Here is a 15423-nt window from a genome sequence, read left to right on the forward strand (position 1 = left end):
ACCCAAAAAGATTCCAAGCAGTTATCACTGTCAAAGGCGACTTGGACAGCATTTGGGAAGAAGGTTGGCGGGGTTCTGACATATTCATTTGTTTTTCTTTCTGTATGTTAATTCCACGTCCGCTATTGTATATTTAATTTTCTGCTTTTATTAAAACAAATGTGAAACAGATGGAAGATTACAATTAACATTCTTTGCTATTTAAAAAAACGCTGTTATCCAGAGCAACTTGTAGTTAGTGAAGTCATCTTAAAATAGCTATGAAGGACAACCACATAATAGAAATGGTAATTAAAAACAGGATCAATTCTAGCAGGAAAACAATAAAAAAAATAACCTAAATTATTGTCTAAATTATAAACTATATATAAACTATGTGTACAATTTAAGTGGTTTGTACAGAGATGTCGATAGCAAGCAGATGATCCCAATGAGGAACCAAATGGAGAAAAGGCCCATAGACAATGGAAGAAAAAGACACTCACCAAATCCTTCAGGTGGGAAGTGCTCTGTGTGGTTTGCATGTTGTGCTTTCCCCTGAAAAAGAAAGAGGGAGACGTCCTTAGAAAGAGTTGACAAGAGATGAGGCCCAGCAAGAAGGGCGGGGGGGTGGCTGGAGGAGACGAAGGCATCCTATGTGAAGCGACTGGAGGGCAGGCAGCAATGACAGTATGGTCCTCTGTGGCCCACATATGTCACAATGGCTAAGTAGCTAAAGCTCCAAGAGCAATTCCAGATAGTATAGCAGGGGAACTGAAAGGCCAGCAACGTGAATCTAAATGGCAATACTACGGAGGGAGGTCAATGCATTCTGCTGGTGCTGCTTTCCAAGAAAATTAAGGCCGTCTTTTTGTGAAAAAAAGACATCTATTCATTATTCTAGGGATCAGGAGTTTCTACTGATGTGGATTGACTTGTAAAAAGACTGTAGCCTATGATTATTATTTTTTTACTCAGAATGCAGGAGTCTTTTTTTTAAGTCAAGAACAACTATAAGAATACTCCTCATTCAGTTGAATGAATCTACATTTTTGTGTCACCTTGCTTTCTTGAGGAAAACTGACCCATACTGTGTTCGTAAAAATAAAAAAACACCCTAGTCGTGTCCTTTTCTTATTCTTCCAATACATTGCATTAAACGACGATGATCAGTAATCAAACCCATATTTCTTTGCTCTCCAGCATCAGTGGTAACGGCACAGAGGAGTGCTTCCAGAATTACTATATAATAGGACACCATTCATTATGCACACTTTCTATGTGGAAAATGCTCTTTACCTTGAAATAATGTAATAACAACATGGGTACAGCAAGTTAATGTACGATACGAATATGGAACACTCGTTGTTTTGCATATCACAGTGCCTATAGGGCATTATATTAGGTTTATGTTGTGTGTGTGTGTGTGTGTGTGTGTGTGTGCTTGCGTGAAAAATATGCTTCTTTCTGAATTGGTACAGCAGACTCAGTCACAGGGTTTATTATTATTAGTTGCTAATTGAAACAGGCGCGCAAGTTTATGGTTAAAAGCTAAATGTGAAACCCTCTTGGTAGGAAATTCAAGTTTCTACATGTATAGCATTCACACATGCACACACCGATTAAGGCGTTCTGTCCAGTCCCCGGTAAATGCAGCAGTGGGCAGCAGTGCAACAAACCTGGCAAGACCCTCCTCTCTTCCATACCTCAATTTCTCACTATTTCTGTTTTTCCTCACCAGTTTCCCTGCTAATCACAACGGACACAATGTCTGCATGAAATGAGCAGGGCTTCCTCAGTCCTCTCGCTGCGCTCTGTACACAGTAGACTTCTGGGGTGGTCTGGCGTTCTAAGGTAGGCTCTCTGCTGCAGCGCGGGTTCGACTAAGGCCACTGTCAGTACGTCACGCGCACCATCATTCACTGTGTCTCTCTACTAATAAAAGCATAGCTTTCTCATTATAAAGGGAGTCGGGTCGCACCTATTCTGAGACACTGACCACGTCCGGCGACGACACAACGTCACACGACCGACCGAAACGAAGCTCTCGTTAGCCTTCTGACTCGTGGCGGAGGCATGCGTACATGGCGATCCATTGGAACTTGTCTTGGCAAGTCAGAGCCGGGTTAGGAGGCCCCTTCGGGCGGAGGTGTTAACTGATGACACTTAACATGGCTGGTGCACCTCGGCATGCAGACGACAGCCGGTTCGGTTCCCTACACTGCTTTCAAAGCGCAACGTAGAAAAAGGGAATTTTGGTAAAACCAAAGAGCATAAAATGCAGCCAGAGGCAACACAGGCACGTGAAGTGGACGGCCTTTGCTGGAGCGAATGCCCCTTTTGCCCTTCTAGTTGTGGGCGGTGGTACCTATAAAGACCGCCCACAGGTCAGAGTAAAGACATGGAGTTAATTCCCCACACCACACAAGGGATTTTACAGAGACTGTCCCCTCTGTGTTTGGACTGGAGATTATGTGCCCAGTATCCAAACGGCTTGAGAGACACTGCCTAGTTAAAAAATGAACAGCACTTCCACATAAGCATCACATTTGATGAACACTTGATTTAGCCAAACGCCTTTTCCATTTAGAGCGCTTGGCCCCAGAAACGTCTGAACACAGCCTTGGTCGGGGGGGGGGGTCTTGTTCAATTCCATCACACCCCGGTCAATCTAAATAATTGAGACCAACAACGTATGCCTGTGATTGGAAACGCTGCATTGTGAAAGTAATTGTTCTAACCTAAAACATCAAAATGTGGTTTATGTCAATGTCATTTAGCAGCAGCGGTTAACCAGAGCCAATTACAGGAGCAATAAGGGTAAAGTGCTTTGCTCAAGGGCACTACTAAATATGCAACTGATGACAAACTGAAAATAGAAATACATGTACAAACATATAAACAGTTTGCCAACCATTAACTAATGCTTTTTAAAATTCTCTCATGAACCAATAACTTGGTTAAAAATGGTCTTACAGTTGGAAGAAAAACGTTGCTTTGATAAATACTTTCGTATAAAAAAAGCATATATCAAACATCTAAATGCTTTGTGTGTACTTGTTTTCACTGTCTGTAAGATGTCTGTACAACCAGTGTGTCTGTCTCTAGAAGACGCTTTGAGGTTGTCTTTCATAACGTTGACATAAGAAAAAAAGCCTTTAAAAGCCTTTCCATTTGTTGAGCACTGAAGGGAAAACAGACACTGACGCGTTTTGAGTGTCATTTCCAGCCGAGCAGAACTGAAAACCCTGGTAAAGACTCGTATTGCCACGCTGTTGCCGAAACCATGTCTGTGAAGTGGATTGCTGGTTGGTTGCAAATCAATAGTTAGAAACGGACTGGTGTGTGTATGTGTGTGCGCCTAGCTGCCAAGTTGGCATTTAAGTACAGCTCCTGTGTGTACATGTTTTTGTTTGTAACATATGACATCCGCATTACGCCAACTTATCTTTCTTTACATCCAACATTCTTTTTAGACCAGAAAGAGCCTGGAACAAACCCGCGTGTGAGCGCGCGTGTATATCTACCTCATTAGAACCAGAGGGTGATACGAGGGCTTGGCAGCTGTGTTGATTTCGTTAACCTTTACGCCAGGCAGGCGGACAGTTTCAACATTTTAAACGGCAGCACTTGGTGATAAAGCAGACACGCTGGCGCAAACCCAAGTGGCTACTCACCTCATCTTCATAAAACCACTATTAAAAAGAAAAATGTTTTTGTGGGGGGGTTTTATAATACCAATAAACAACCCAGAGCACATTTTGGAGAAACGACAGTCGAAAGAAAAACTAAATGTTCTGAAAAAGGCCCACGAGGGAACCAATTACCTTGTATCGAAGGGAACAGAATTTAATTTAAAATAAGATGAATTCCTTTAGAAACATGCAGAGGGCCTAGCCATAAGGACACACTGCTGTGTTGTGTTAGTACTATTGCCTCAATACTAAGACAAAGCACAATGCCTCCCTCATCATTGTTGCCCCTCACGTAAAGGTATCTCTCTCTCAACAGACATAAATGTCTATCACTATCAATCAGTTTCTATATCTACTCCATTATCATTCTCAATTTCTCTACATCCAAAAATCGGTACAACCATCTCCATTCGCTTGTCTACATATGTCTATTTTACAGTTTCCTGAGTAGGTCTTGAGACCCCAACACTGGAAGGTTGATCCAGTCAGCCTTCGCACTCAAGATGCACATCCCCAGACCCAAGAACCCGGCGGTTCCCCAGTTCTCTTCCACACGCACGCAGCAGACTATCGCTTAGATTAGGTTTGACTGGACCACAACGGTACGCCTCTGCCCCTCACCCAGCCGTACCTTGGGGGGGGACTGCTGCTGCTGCTGCTGGGGCCCGGGCTGTTTGCTGGCCGCGTGTCCCTGGGGGTGGGGGTGTTGGTGCTGGTGGGTGTGCTGGGCCGGCTGGGGCCGCAGGGCGCGGGGGATGAACTCGGGCGCCAGTGGGTTGAGCACGTAGGTCTTCTTGAGCTCTAGGGCCTCCAGCTGGGCCTTGATCTGCTCGAAGGTGATGCCGTGGAGGCTGGAGTTCTCGTGGCAGATGGAGATGAACTTCTCCCAGAACTTTCTGTTGAGGAGAGAGGGAGAGGGGGGGGGGCATGTCAGTGATGGGGGGGATGTCAGGACGCTCGTAGCTGACGCTCGATCGTCACTCTCAACCACTCAATGACAAACTCAGTTGCTGACTTAACGGCCTTCTGCATTTAATTTAAGGGGCACTGAGAACAGGTATACAACACTGTGCCTATTAATGTATGGGATACGGACACGGGAAAACAAACGAAGTGAATACAAAACGGCACGCAGACGCAATTACATGAAAACCGGACACAGAAAACATTTCCACCCACCCACATCCCAAAAGAGACTGAGGGTTTTGTTAGCCTCGGCACGCAGATTCGTTCATCTCAGAAAAGTTATATTAGGGGACAAAGTTAGCTTCCAAAAGCAATGGTTATCTGAATGGCCGCCATTATGGCATTGGGCTTGTCCAGTGGTCTGGGCTGCAGGGTTGGAACGGAAGGGAGGACGAGGCTGGATCCTGAAATGAGAGGCATGATGTCCTCCAAGTCTGAGAATCAGTGGGGGCAGATATTATTTCACTACCTGTTTTAGTCTTAGAGATTTTAGTAGTATACTAAAACTCTTGAAAACAGCCCTAATGTAGTTGGACAATGCTCTGTGTGCACATGATGGTAGGTAAGACCCTAAATACGCATTACTTCATAGTAAAAAACGAACGTCTCTTTTCATTCTGTAATTGTCATTGCTATTCTTTCTAGGAAATAATGAATATTTATGGTCTCTCACTTGAGCTTTCACAATGAGTATTCAAAATAAAATAAAATAAACTTTACTAAGAAGCTACCAAACAACACCGTCCGGTGGTAAGACTTACCCACTACACATTGTTATTTCATTAATCTACAGTACCCATAATGAGAAAGCAAAAACACAGCTTTGTAAATTTGTGCCAAATTGTTGAAAATGAAAACTGAAATATCATGTACTGTTTATGAAGTAATGCCATGAGACTCCATATCAAGCTCTAGAACTTGATCAAGCTTTCAGCACAATAGCGACCAGAAGCCCACAGTCCAGTGTGTGAATATCTTGGAGGGACCCAGCCAAAGCCTGCACTTAAACGCAATCAAACATCTGTGGAGAGACCTGAACATCGCGGTTTACCAAAGCTCCCCATCCAAAGTAACAGAGCTTGAGAGGGTCTAAAAAGAAGAATGGAAGAAAATATCCAAATCAAGGAGTGCAAAGCGGGTAGAGGTATACCCAAGACACAAAACTGATTGTTGCCAAAGGCAATTCTACAAAGTACTGAATAAAGGGTCAATACTTTTTTGTTGATTTGTTGTTGATTTTCAGTAACTTGGCACAAATTATGAAACATTTAAACATTATTATGGGGTACAGTGTGTAGATCAATTATAAATTAAGTGTATAAAACAACAAAATGACAAAAGTGAAGGTGTCTGAATACTTTCCAAAGACCAAGACTTTCCATGCACCATCCCAATACTTCCTAGGGAGCATCCTTAACTGAAGAGTTTTGTCAGTTTAAATTTTCATTCATGTCCAGAGGGATTGGCATTTTCATAACTGTTCTCTGAGGAGTAGATGAGCAGCATGTGTGTGTGTGTGCGTCTAACATCCGTTTTGTGTGACTACATTTGGCTTTTTTGCATGTTCAGGACCGTAAGTGTATGCACATCAGCTTGAATAATGCTCATGTGGGCACTGACATTATTCACAGATGTGCATATTAACGGCAGGACCTGTGACTGACGGGGAAATAATCGGGGCAGGTTGCTCAAATGAGCCCAGACAGGTCCTTATCAAACGCTGTCCCTCTGTGGAATTACATCATCAATACAAGACATGGTCCTATTCAAACCCTCTCCCCCCGTGGAATTACATCATCGATATGAGACGGGGTCCTATTCAAACGCTGCACCCGTGGAATTACATCATCGATAGGAGACGGGGACCAACTCAAACGCTGTCCTCCCTTGGAACTACGTCACCAACAGGACAGTTTCCTACACCATTGGTGGAACCACATGAATGCCATGGGTCTCTATTCCAGCACTCCATGGAATAACATCAATATGAGACAGGTCCCTGTTCAAACATTGCCCCTCAGAGACACATACATGAGGTAAGTCCCTATCTAGTGTCCCCCAGTGGAATTACGCCATCAATGAGACGGGTCCCTGTTGAAACTGGGCCTCAGAGGAATTGCATGAACCAGCTTCCAACCAAGCCAGCACAGTTACAGCATACAAAACCAGAACTCTTAAAGCGTGTGTCCAGGGCATGTGACTTCAAAATGAATGCACTTGACATCAATGAAAAAACATCCGTCACATGAAAGCTTTACTTGGGTTTAGGGTTGGTTGTATTTGGGGACAGAACTGATAAAAAACCTTGTTGAACACTAATAGCATTATTGGCACTGAAACTGAAACCAATAAAACTTCACAACGGAAGCCAATTGCTTTGTAGCCGATATCAAATGAAGGAAACCCGACAATTACGGCTGTTGTGGTTCAGTTCTCATTTCCCATCAGAGAACCCATAGATGAGACTGGTAACATTTCCAGCCGTTCCATTATATTGTAGACTAGAGGTAGACATGGGCACGTACTCCAAATCATTTGCAGTGACTTGCAAACACTGAGTCGGTCTTGCGACTTGGAGTCAAGCTTCAACCAGGCATTCTGAGAGGGTGGGCGTGTCCCTCCGGGCAGGACCGCCCCATCGCTCTCCTCTCTACTCGGAATAAACACATTTAACGCCTCCCTGTCCCAATTGGGCAGCGCGGTCGCTCCAAGATTCCACTTTCGTTCAAGACAAAATGGATGACGAACTGTCGAGGGCAAGGACACCAATTGTGCAATATGAGTAAACAAATGAGTGGGTTACGTTGGTTTAGAGGATGTGCACTCACCGGCAGTGGACCGTGATCAACATCAAAGACCAAGAGCATGAGAAACAAGCGAAGTGTCTGACAAGACTAAAACACAGAACACGATATGCTGGGTGACTTTTTAGTTTTTTATAGAGAGTGTGTTGGCAGGGGCATCTTCCTCGTTAGCTCTATTGATTTAATTGACATCTCTTCGGGGTGACATTTCATAAACAAGTGTCGAGACCGGACACGTAGCGATTGGCTGACGCTTAACAGTTGCCATGGTGACTGGCTAGGAGGGGGAGGAACCGCAGCTGGGGGTCGGCGAGTGCCGTGGGTGAATTGAGTATGCGTGCGTGTCCGTGCGTGTGAACACCACACAGGGTATCAGGATATATGGCACAACCCTGAAGACACGTTTGTCCCCCTCGATGAAATCAGGGTCCGCTGATCCGTCTCTGTCCTTTAGTCTGGACGTGGTCATTCCAAATCTCTCAGCACCACTGGCCCCACTGACAAAACCTGTTTGAGCGCCTGTCTCGCCACGAAGAGATGGAAATTAAGCAATTACACTGATCGCCCAACGGGGACACTATAGTAATCAACTGACATTCCTTTAGCAGGAGTCACCAGCTTCAGCTTCGAGATGGTGAGTCAAAAGCTTCAGCCTCGAGATGTTGTGCATCCACGAAAAAGATCTACCAAATTAATTCCATTCAGAGTTGAGAACCTCCGGGTTTCAATACCAAACAGAAAATAAGGCATGGACTACCTGACCTTGCCCAGTAAGAGAAACAGCGTTGTGTTTTGCAGTTCACCATTTAAAAACGGAACAGGGCAAAACAAAAGAGAGATTACAAGGGACATTTTCAGATAGTACGAAACCATTTGGGGAGGGCCCTGTCACAAAACATCTCAATCCGCTTAGGAAAACAAAACGTGTAGGTACAGGAACATTCAACATAACCAACAGAACGGCAGAGCGTTGCTCGTGTCACGGCCGGGGGCCCTGTGTCGTCACGCTAAGCTGACACACCGCGGGCGGGCATCGGCTGGGGGTGGGGTCGCATGTGGGTTTGTGTGAGGGGTAGCGCCAGCCTGCCTGGCGGGGGGACATGCCCCTCCCACTAAGCCACTTCTTCCTGCACAGCTGGCACCCTGACTGTGACCCCACCACCCACCCCTCCGCCCAGCCACGCCACTGCGTGCACGCGCAACCAATGACACACTGCAGTGCATGATATATTAACAGTGAGCCTTGAAAACATGAAACAAAACAGAACAGCACGATTTCAGGCACTCAAGTGCAAGCACTCCAGACAGCCAGCGCTGTGTGTTTGAATATGGACATATTCAAACACTGATTAAAAGGGAATAAGAGTAAGTATGGAAAATGGGTCAAGGTTCATAAATCCCTTTCAGTCATCGTTGGAGTGGCTCTTTAAGCTTGAATGTCTCTCACTCAGGGGTCGGGCTAGTGTGAGAGCAAAGTCATACAGTAATATGGCCCCACCTCGCTGAAGCACTAAAAACGAAAACCTACAGGCAAAGATAATTGTCTGTAGCAGCGGAAATGCACAAACGGGGAAACGCACAATAGACTGACATAGACTAAGACACTTCAGCGCATTATTGTTCTCACTATATATGCTCCCTCTGGGCGATGTAATCCGAAATCACAATGTAAACTTTCATTGTTATGCTGATGACACAGTTATATATTTCAATGAAGCATGGAGAAGCCCCTAAATTAGCTCCTTTGGAAGCATGCATTTCAGATATTAGGAAGTGGAGGACAGAATTTCTTGCTCTTAAACTCAAGGAAAACAGAAATGCTTGTTTTAGGACCCCAAAAACCAGAGAGCGTTGTTAGCGGATCTCACTGTGAACCTCGACGGCTGAATGATCGTATCCCAAAAAACCTTGGCGTTACCCTTGATCCTGACCTCTCCTTTGAAGAACATATAAAAAATTTCCCAAAAGTTGCTTATTTTCATCTTCAAAACATTAGAAACTTTTCAAAAAATTAGACATTTTCTATCAAAAACTGATGCATCCATGCTTTTGTTACTTCTAGACTAGATTACTGCAATGCTCTTCTCTCTGGTTATCCAGACAAATTAATAAATAAACTTCAATTAGTGCTGCACACGGCTGCTAGAATCCTAACTAGACCAAAACATTTTGAACACATTACTCCTGTCCTGGCGTCCTTACATTGGCTGCCTGTTAGGGTTAGGGCTGATTTTAAGGTTTTACTCTTAACCTATACATCAATACATGGACTTGCTCCTACTTACCTGGCTGAAATGATCCAGCCATACATACCTACACGTAACCTACGATTGCAAGATGCAGGCCTTTTAATTGTACCTAGAATTTCTAAACAAACAGCTGGCAGCAGGGCCTTTTCTCAAAGAGCTCCACTACTGTGGAATGATCTGCCAATTAAGGTTAGAAATGCAAACTCAGTGCAAACTTTCAAGTGTCTACTAAAAACTCACGGTTTATAATTAGGTGTAGCCTGGCCCGGGGGCGTGAAGGTAACCAGTAGGCTTGAAACTGTCCACCCTTGCTGTCTTGCCAGGGGGGCTCTCGTCGCCACTGGGATGCCCTCCCTCCAATGCCTTTCGGGTGAAGAGTCACTGGCTTGTTGTTTTCTCTCTGTTGCGCACTTGTGCAATTGGGCTGTACGCTGCTGGCAATACTCTGCCCTCATTCAGGGGGGTTGCGGTTGGTGGGTGTCCCTTTGGTTGATGCCTGGCAATGTGGGTGGATTGATTTCCTGCCTGTCCGTCTCAGTTCCAAGGTGTTACGCTGCTATATTATTGTGCTGGGGGATATGAGGAATGCACTTTTCTCAGTCTCCTCCAGTTTTAAATTTTAGGAGGAGATGAGGTCCTGGTCCACACCTGCGGAGTACCTGGTTTGGGGGGCCCGTTGCTGTCCCGGTCCTTGTCCACCTGGTCATAGTTCTGACCTATTCTAAAATCAAATAGCCTCTGGATTTAGCCCAGAGAAATGTATTTATTATTCCAATTGGACTCTTAATATCTCACCCGGCACAGCCAGAAGAGGACTGGTCAGCCCTCTGAGCCTGGGTCCTCTCTAGGTTTCTTCCTAAAATTCGGCCTTCTTAGGGAGTTTTTCCTAGCCACTGAAATTCAACACTACTGTTGTTTGCTCCTTGGGGTTTAAGGCCAGGTGTCTCTGTAAAGCACTTAATGACAACTGCTGTTGTAAAAAGGGCTTTATATAAATGTGATTGATTGATTGAGTTGCGGGGTTTAGTCAACTTTTCTGACATCTTCGCCGAGATTAGTGAATACGTAGCGGCATATGGGCTTAACGCAGCTTCAATTCCCGCAACTCTCATTACTGTTGGTTCTCGGTCTCGGTCCACGTAAATCCAAACACCCAAATGCAGGAGGACCAGACTGTTTTTAGACACTTACAGTTTTTCTTTTACCAACAGAACAGGAGCTTGTATGCTCAGTACTGACTACTGTCCTAACTCAACTCAACCGGTCCTAGAATGTGTGCCTACGCCCATCACTGTTCATTAGTCAATAGCTGTGTTGCCATGGTGATGGAGATCGTAAAACTAAAACGAATCGCCATAATTAATAGTATAATCAGTAACTTATTTTGAAGGAGACCTTGAAGCGCTGCCATCTTCTCAATATTCACTGGTGTGTTTGCTAAATTTCCTAAAGATCAATTTTGCAGAGGTCCTCAAAGCGGTTCCTACCCGCGGGAACATTGGGAACTGTTGTGCAATGAATGGGCTCAGAATTCTCTCCACAAAACTGAGGAGCTGTAGGAGGAGCAGCATACACTTACTGCCCAACTATGCCATTGGTGCCCATTATTACGAAATGGCTTGAGAAATTCATCAGGTTGGCTAGAATTAATGTAAACCCATAAGGCACAGTGGCATCATTTTAAGGGGAGCAGTGAATAATGTCCACAGCTGTTTGGTGAGTAAGCCTACAGCCTTGATTGAGGAAAATAGGCTTTGTCAAAATTGACTGGGTCAAAATAAAAAGTGTGCATATTTTCAGTCTGGAACCTGTTAATTCCTGGATTATATGCAAACCAATTCTAAAAGTCTCTAGCAATTTAAACAAAAAAAGGTGGAACTGTAGCATGTGGGTGGAACATTTGCTCATCTTCAATTAACCAGTCCATTTTGAATTTGTGACAAAATTCACCATTTGGAATTATCATGTTTTCTGGACGCATTTGTATCTGTAGGCATAAGGGGGGCACAAACAGCACCTGTGTCTACAGAGGGCGACTCAAATGTAATAGAGTGAGTGAGACACGGAGGAATTTGGGGGAAGAAAGAAAAAACGGCAGTTTGCTTGTTTGTGAACTGCAAAATAATGCGGACAATTTAAAATAAAACGTCACTTGTACGTTTGGGGCAGCTACAAGGTACATCCCATTGACAGTTCGGTTTACTTGCCTCAACCAACTGTAGTTTCAACCCACTGTGCGCCATTTTAAACAAAGATAAATAATTCCTAAATTCTTAGGTGACCTCTGAGACCAGAGTCCTCCGATCTCGGAGTGTCTCGCCAGAGTGAATTCAGAAATCTTCAAAACCCGAAGACCGACTTCCTGGTCGGCGCGACATACCTGCAGCGGCCCACCGAGCACAGGGCTATGGGGTCACCCACCACGGCCACCAGGGACTGGGCGCGGGTGATGGCCGTGTTGAGCAGCTTGTAGTTGGAAAGGAAGCCGTAGTCCAGGTCCTCCGTCGAATCCTCGACTAGCTGCTCCTTCCGCTTGATGGCCGTCTGCTTGTGCTTGCAGGTGTGCCGTGTCCTCACGGTGCTCAAGAAGAGCACCCGGAACTGTTTACCTGGGGGGGGACGGGGGGGGGGGGGCACAGACGGACGATGACACAGTCAGCATACACCAACAGTGGACACACTACGACCACACCCACAGTCAGACGCAGTACACACCATGCTGAATATCTGAAAATAGATTAATAGTGGGAAGACATTTTAACAGAGCTGTATGTATTTATTTTTATGACATGTCCTTTTCTGGCACGTTAATGGAAGTTATAAGAAACAAATCAGAATTTCTAAACACTTAAGAAGCAGCGCTAAAATGTTTCCCCATTTCCAGCCACTGAAAACGACATAACTGGACTAAGGTTATTAGTCAAGAATGTACACAGGCTGCGGAGCACTGCTGGTCATTTTCAGTGAGCTTTTGTGGATATTAATAACCGTGAAATAGAATGACTCATTCAATACATAATGATTCAAGTACCTCAACCTGGGTGACGACGTCACTCATGACCCAAAACACGACCCGATTACTGCAGAAGTGACTCACAATAAAGTACATGTTTTGCGCTATGATACAACACACTGCTGAGCCGTGGCTATTGGACAGTTTCCAATCCATTTCGGCATAGCCTACAACACGCTGGTGAATTAATCTGCTTCTTCTCAGAACCAACTTCATAACCAAAATGGTGGCCTAGATTTCAAGTGGAAGCGGTAAATAAAAACATTGTTAAGATGTATTAAGAGAATATAGAGCGAGCATCGAATTACTTTCAGAGACAGTGAGCAGATAAGCTCCACACAGGCTAGATACATTTCATAAAATACATCTATTGTAATGAGACAAAATAAAAAAGCATCCCGTTCTATTCACCACTAAGCCCCATGACAATAGAAAAACCCTTCCAAATGGAAACGTACTACCATTACTTCCCACAGCATTTTATCCAGTTCAACACACAAGTTCCAATGCAACACCATTAGCCCTGCAAGGACACATTCCATTATTGTCTTTGACAGCGGACAGCAAAGTGATCAGCGGAATAAAACTTGACTTGTTGAAAGGCAGAGTAAATTAGCCAGAATTGTTGAAAACACCTGCTAAAGTCGCTTCAGAAGTCAGTCAATTCGATAAGCGTGTGCAAACAAGGCAAATACTAACTATACGCTCCAAGCCAGTGATGTGTTTCTTGGCCTTCTAGAACACATAACGTGTCATTTATCCCCTCTAAAATGCAATTCAAATTGTGATTGGTCATTCAAAATGCTGCTTCAATCAAGTCGGTGCACTGCGGTGGGCAGGTACCTTCTTTCCATATCCCGAAGGCCCTGTCGGTTCCCCGCTAAGACAAAAACTAAAAACTTAATTCACTCTCTCTCAAACTCACCATGTCTCTTTTGTTCCTAATTCAATGAGCTGTGCAGAGCAGCAGCTGATGGGAATTTATTGCAGTCGACACAGTGACAAGGAGGCAGGAGGCAGCTGCTTCGTGACAACTTGTAATAACGTTAGCTAGCTGCTAACTTAGCAATGGTGGCTTGTTAGCGTTGGCGGAAGATATTGAAGTGTGTGTGTGTGTGTGTACACAAATAGCACATTGAGAAACAAAGACAGCTGCGTTTTGCGAAATCAGTCCTGATCACCGCATCTTCTAATTAATGACAGAGTTAATGAGCTGTGTATGTGTGTGTCAGTTGCCAGTGGGGGCCTAGGATGAGAGGAGATGTGTCACATCACGGTAGAAGACCGTGTGAGAGGCTTTGTCAGTTAACAGCATCATTTCACATACTAAGATACAGCTGAATGAATAGGGTAGGTCCAATGATTATGTCCCTGAGACAATCCTAACATTTTAATCAGGATTTCAGTATAACCAAACTAAGACTAACTTGAAATCTCCATATAGGCTTATATTCTGAGAAATACAGGACTTGCTTCCTCACAGAGGGGCAAATAATCAATGACTGACGATTACTACTCTGATGTACATGTTTTATAAAATGTACGTTCACACTTGTTATGAAACAAATTAAGGTTGATTGGGGATGCATTTTCCAAGTTTCCATTCAATGTCTAGAATTCAACAACGGTCAGGGATACATGATGCATCAGAACCCGAAGGAAAGCACAGCAAGCACGCAACTCGACGGTAAACAAACTCCACGTATGTAAGCGTTTCCGTCAATGCGCCACTCAGCTCATTAAGCCTAAGGAAAGAGCAGCTCTTTGAAAGGCAGACAATCACACATTTGTTGCAGATTGAGGTACCAGACTACACCCCGAAGCCTCTGCCATTGTTCAATTTTATTTATTTTTTAGCTGCGTCTCCCAAAGACCTAATTAATCGTTAAGAAAATTGTTGCCAGCAATTTTTCATTATCGACGCTATTGATTTGTTGTTGCAGCCCAACTAATGTGTGAACGAATCCAATCAAAATTCTACCCAACACCCACAGGCATGCACGCACGCATGCACCAGCCCTCTCACCTTGGACGTTGAGCACCCTTTCCACGCTGACTTCATGCATCCTCTTTTTGCGGAGCTCGGCGCGGATTCGAAAAACCTGGTCGGCATAGGGCGACACCACGCCAATGCTTCCTTCGTCCAGCTTGCCCCACGCCACTGGCCACTTCTTACGCATCTCCTCCACCCGCTCCACGATCTCAAACACCTGGAGTACCAGAGCATGGGAATGAGGAAGTGACCAGTGACCCCGTTGCAGGTGCAGAAGGGCAACCAGTTGAGCACAAACCACAATGTGAATTGAACCAATAAGAATCTCGTACTATCCTCTGTCATTCACACTCAAACCCAAAGGGTATAATATCTGGGACTAAGGGCATAATATCTGGGACTAAGGGCATAATATCTGGGACTAAGGGCATAATATCTTGGACTAAGGGTATAATATCTCGGACTAAGGGTATAATATCTCGGACTAAGGGTATAATATCTCGGACTAAGGGTATAATATCTCGGACTAAGGGTATAATATATCTGAAATGTCTAATGTAATGGTTAACCAGATTTTCCGAATCAAATTTTTTTTTTGCATCTTTGATATCTACATGCTTTGGTAATGTAAACTAATTGTGCCCATGCCAATAAAAGATGCACTGTTAAATACAAACACACACACTTAACGAGAGCAATGAAAGCACAGTGTCAACTTCATGCT

At 44.3% G+C, this 15423-nt stretch overlaps 1 protein-coding gene across 2 annotated transcripts in view; it reads right to left on the reverse strand.

Moving 5' to 3' along the window:
* The window catches only part of helz (helicase with zinc finger), a 58548-nt gene that overhangs the window by 11983 nt on the left and 31142 nt on the right, over positions 1-15423 (reverse strand). For both annotated transcript variants that reach the window (XM_029122575.2, XM_013135380.4), the window contains exons 20-23: positions 14733-14916; positions 12074-12302; positions 4306-4570; positions 486-537 (exon numbers count right to left, since the gene is read on the reverse strand). In XM_029122575.2, the coding sequence (XP_028978408.2) occupies positions 486-537; positions 4306-4570; positions 12074-12302; positions 14733-14916 (730 nt within the window). The remainder of the gene's footprint in view (positions 1-485; positions 538-4305; positions 4571-12073; positions 12303-14732; positions 14917-15423) is intronic.

This window comes from Esox lucius, chromosome 9 (assembly GCF_011004845.1).
Source record: "Esox lucius isolate fEsoLuc1 chromosome 9, fEsoLuc1.pri, whole genome shotgun sequence".
In the NCBI taxonomy this organism is placed as follows: domain Eukaryota; kingdom Metazoa; phylum Chordata; class Actinopteri; order Esociformes; family Esocidae; genus Esox; species Esox lucius.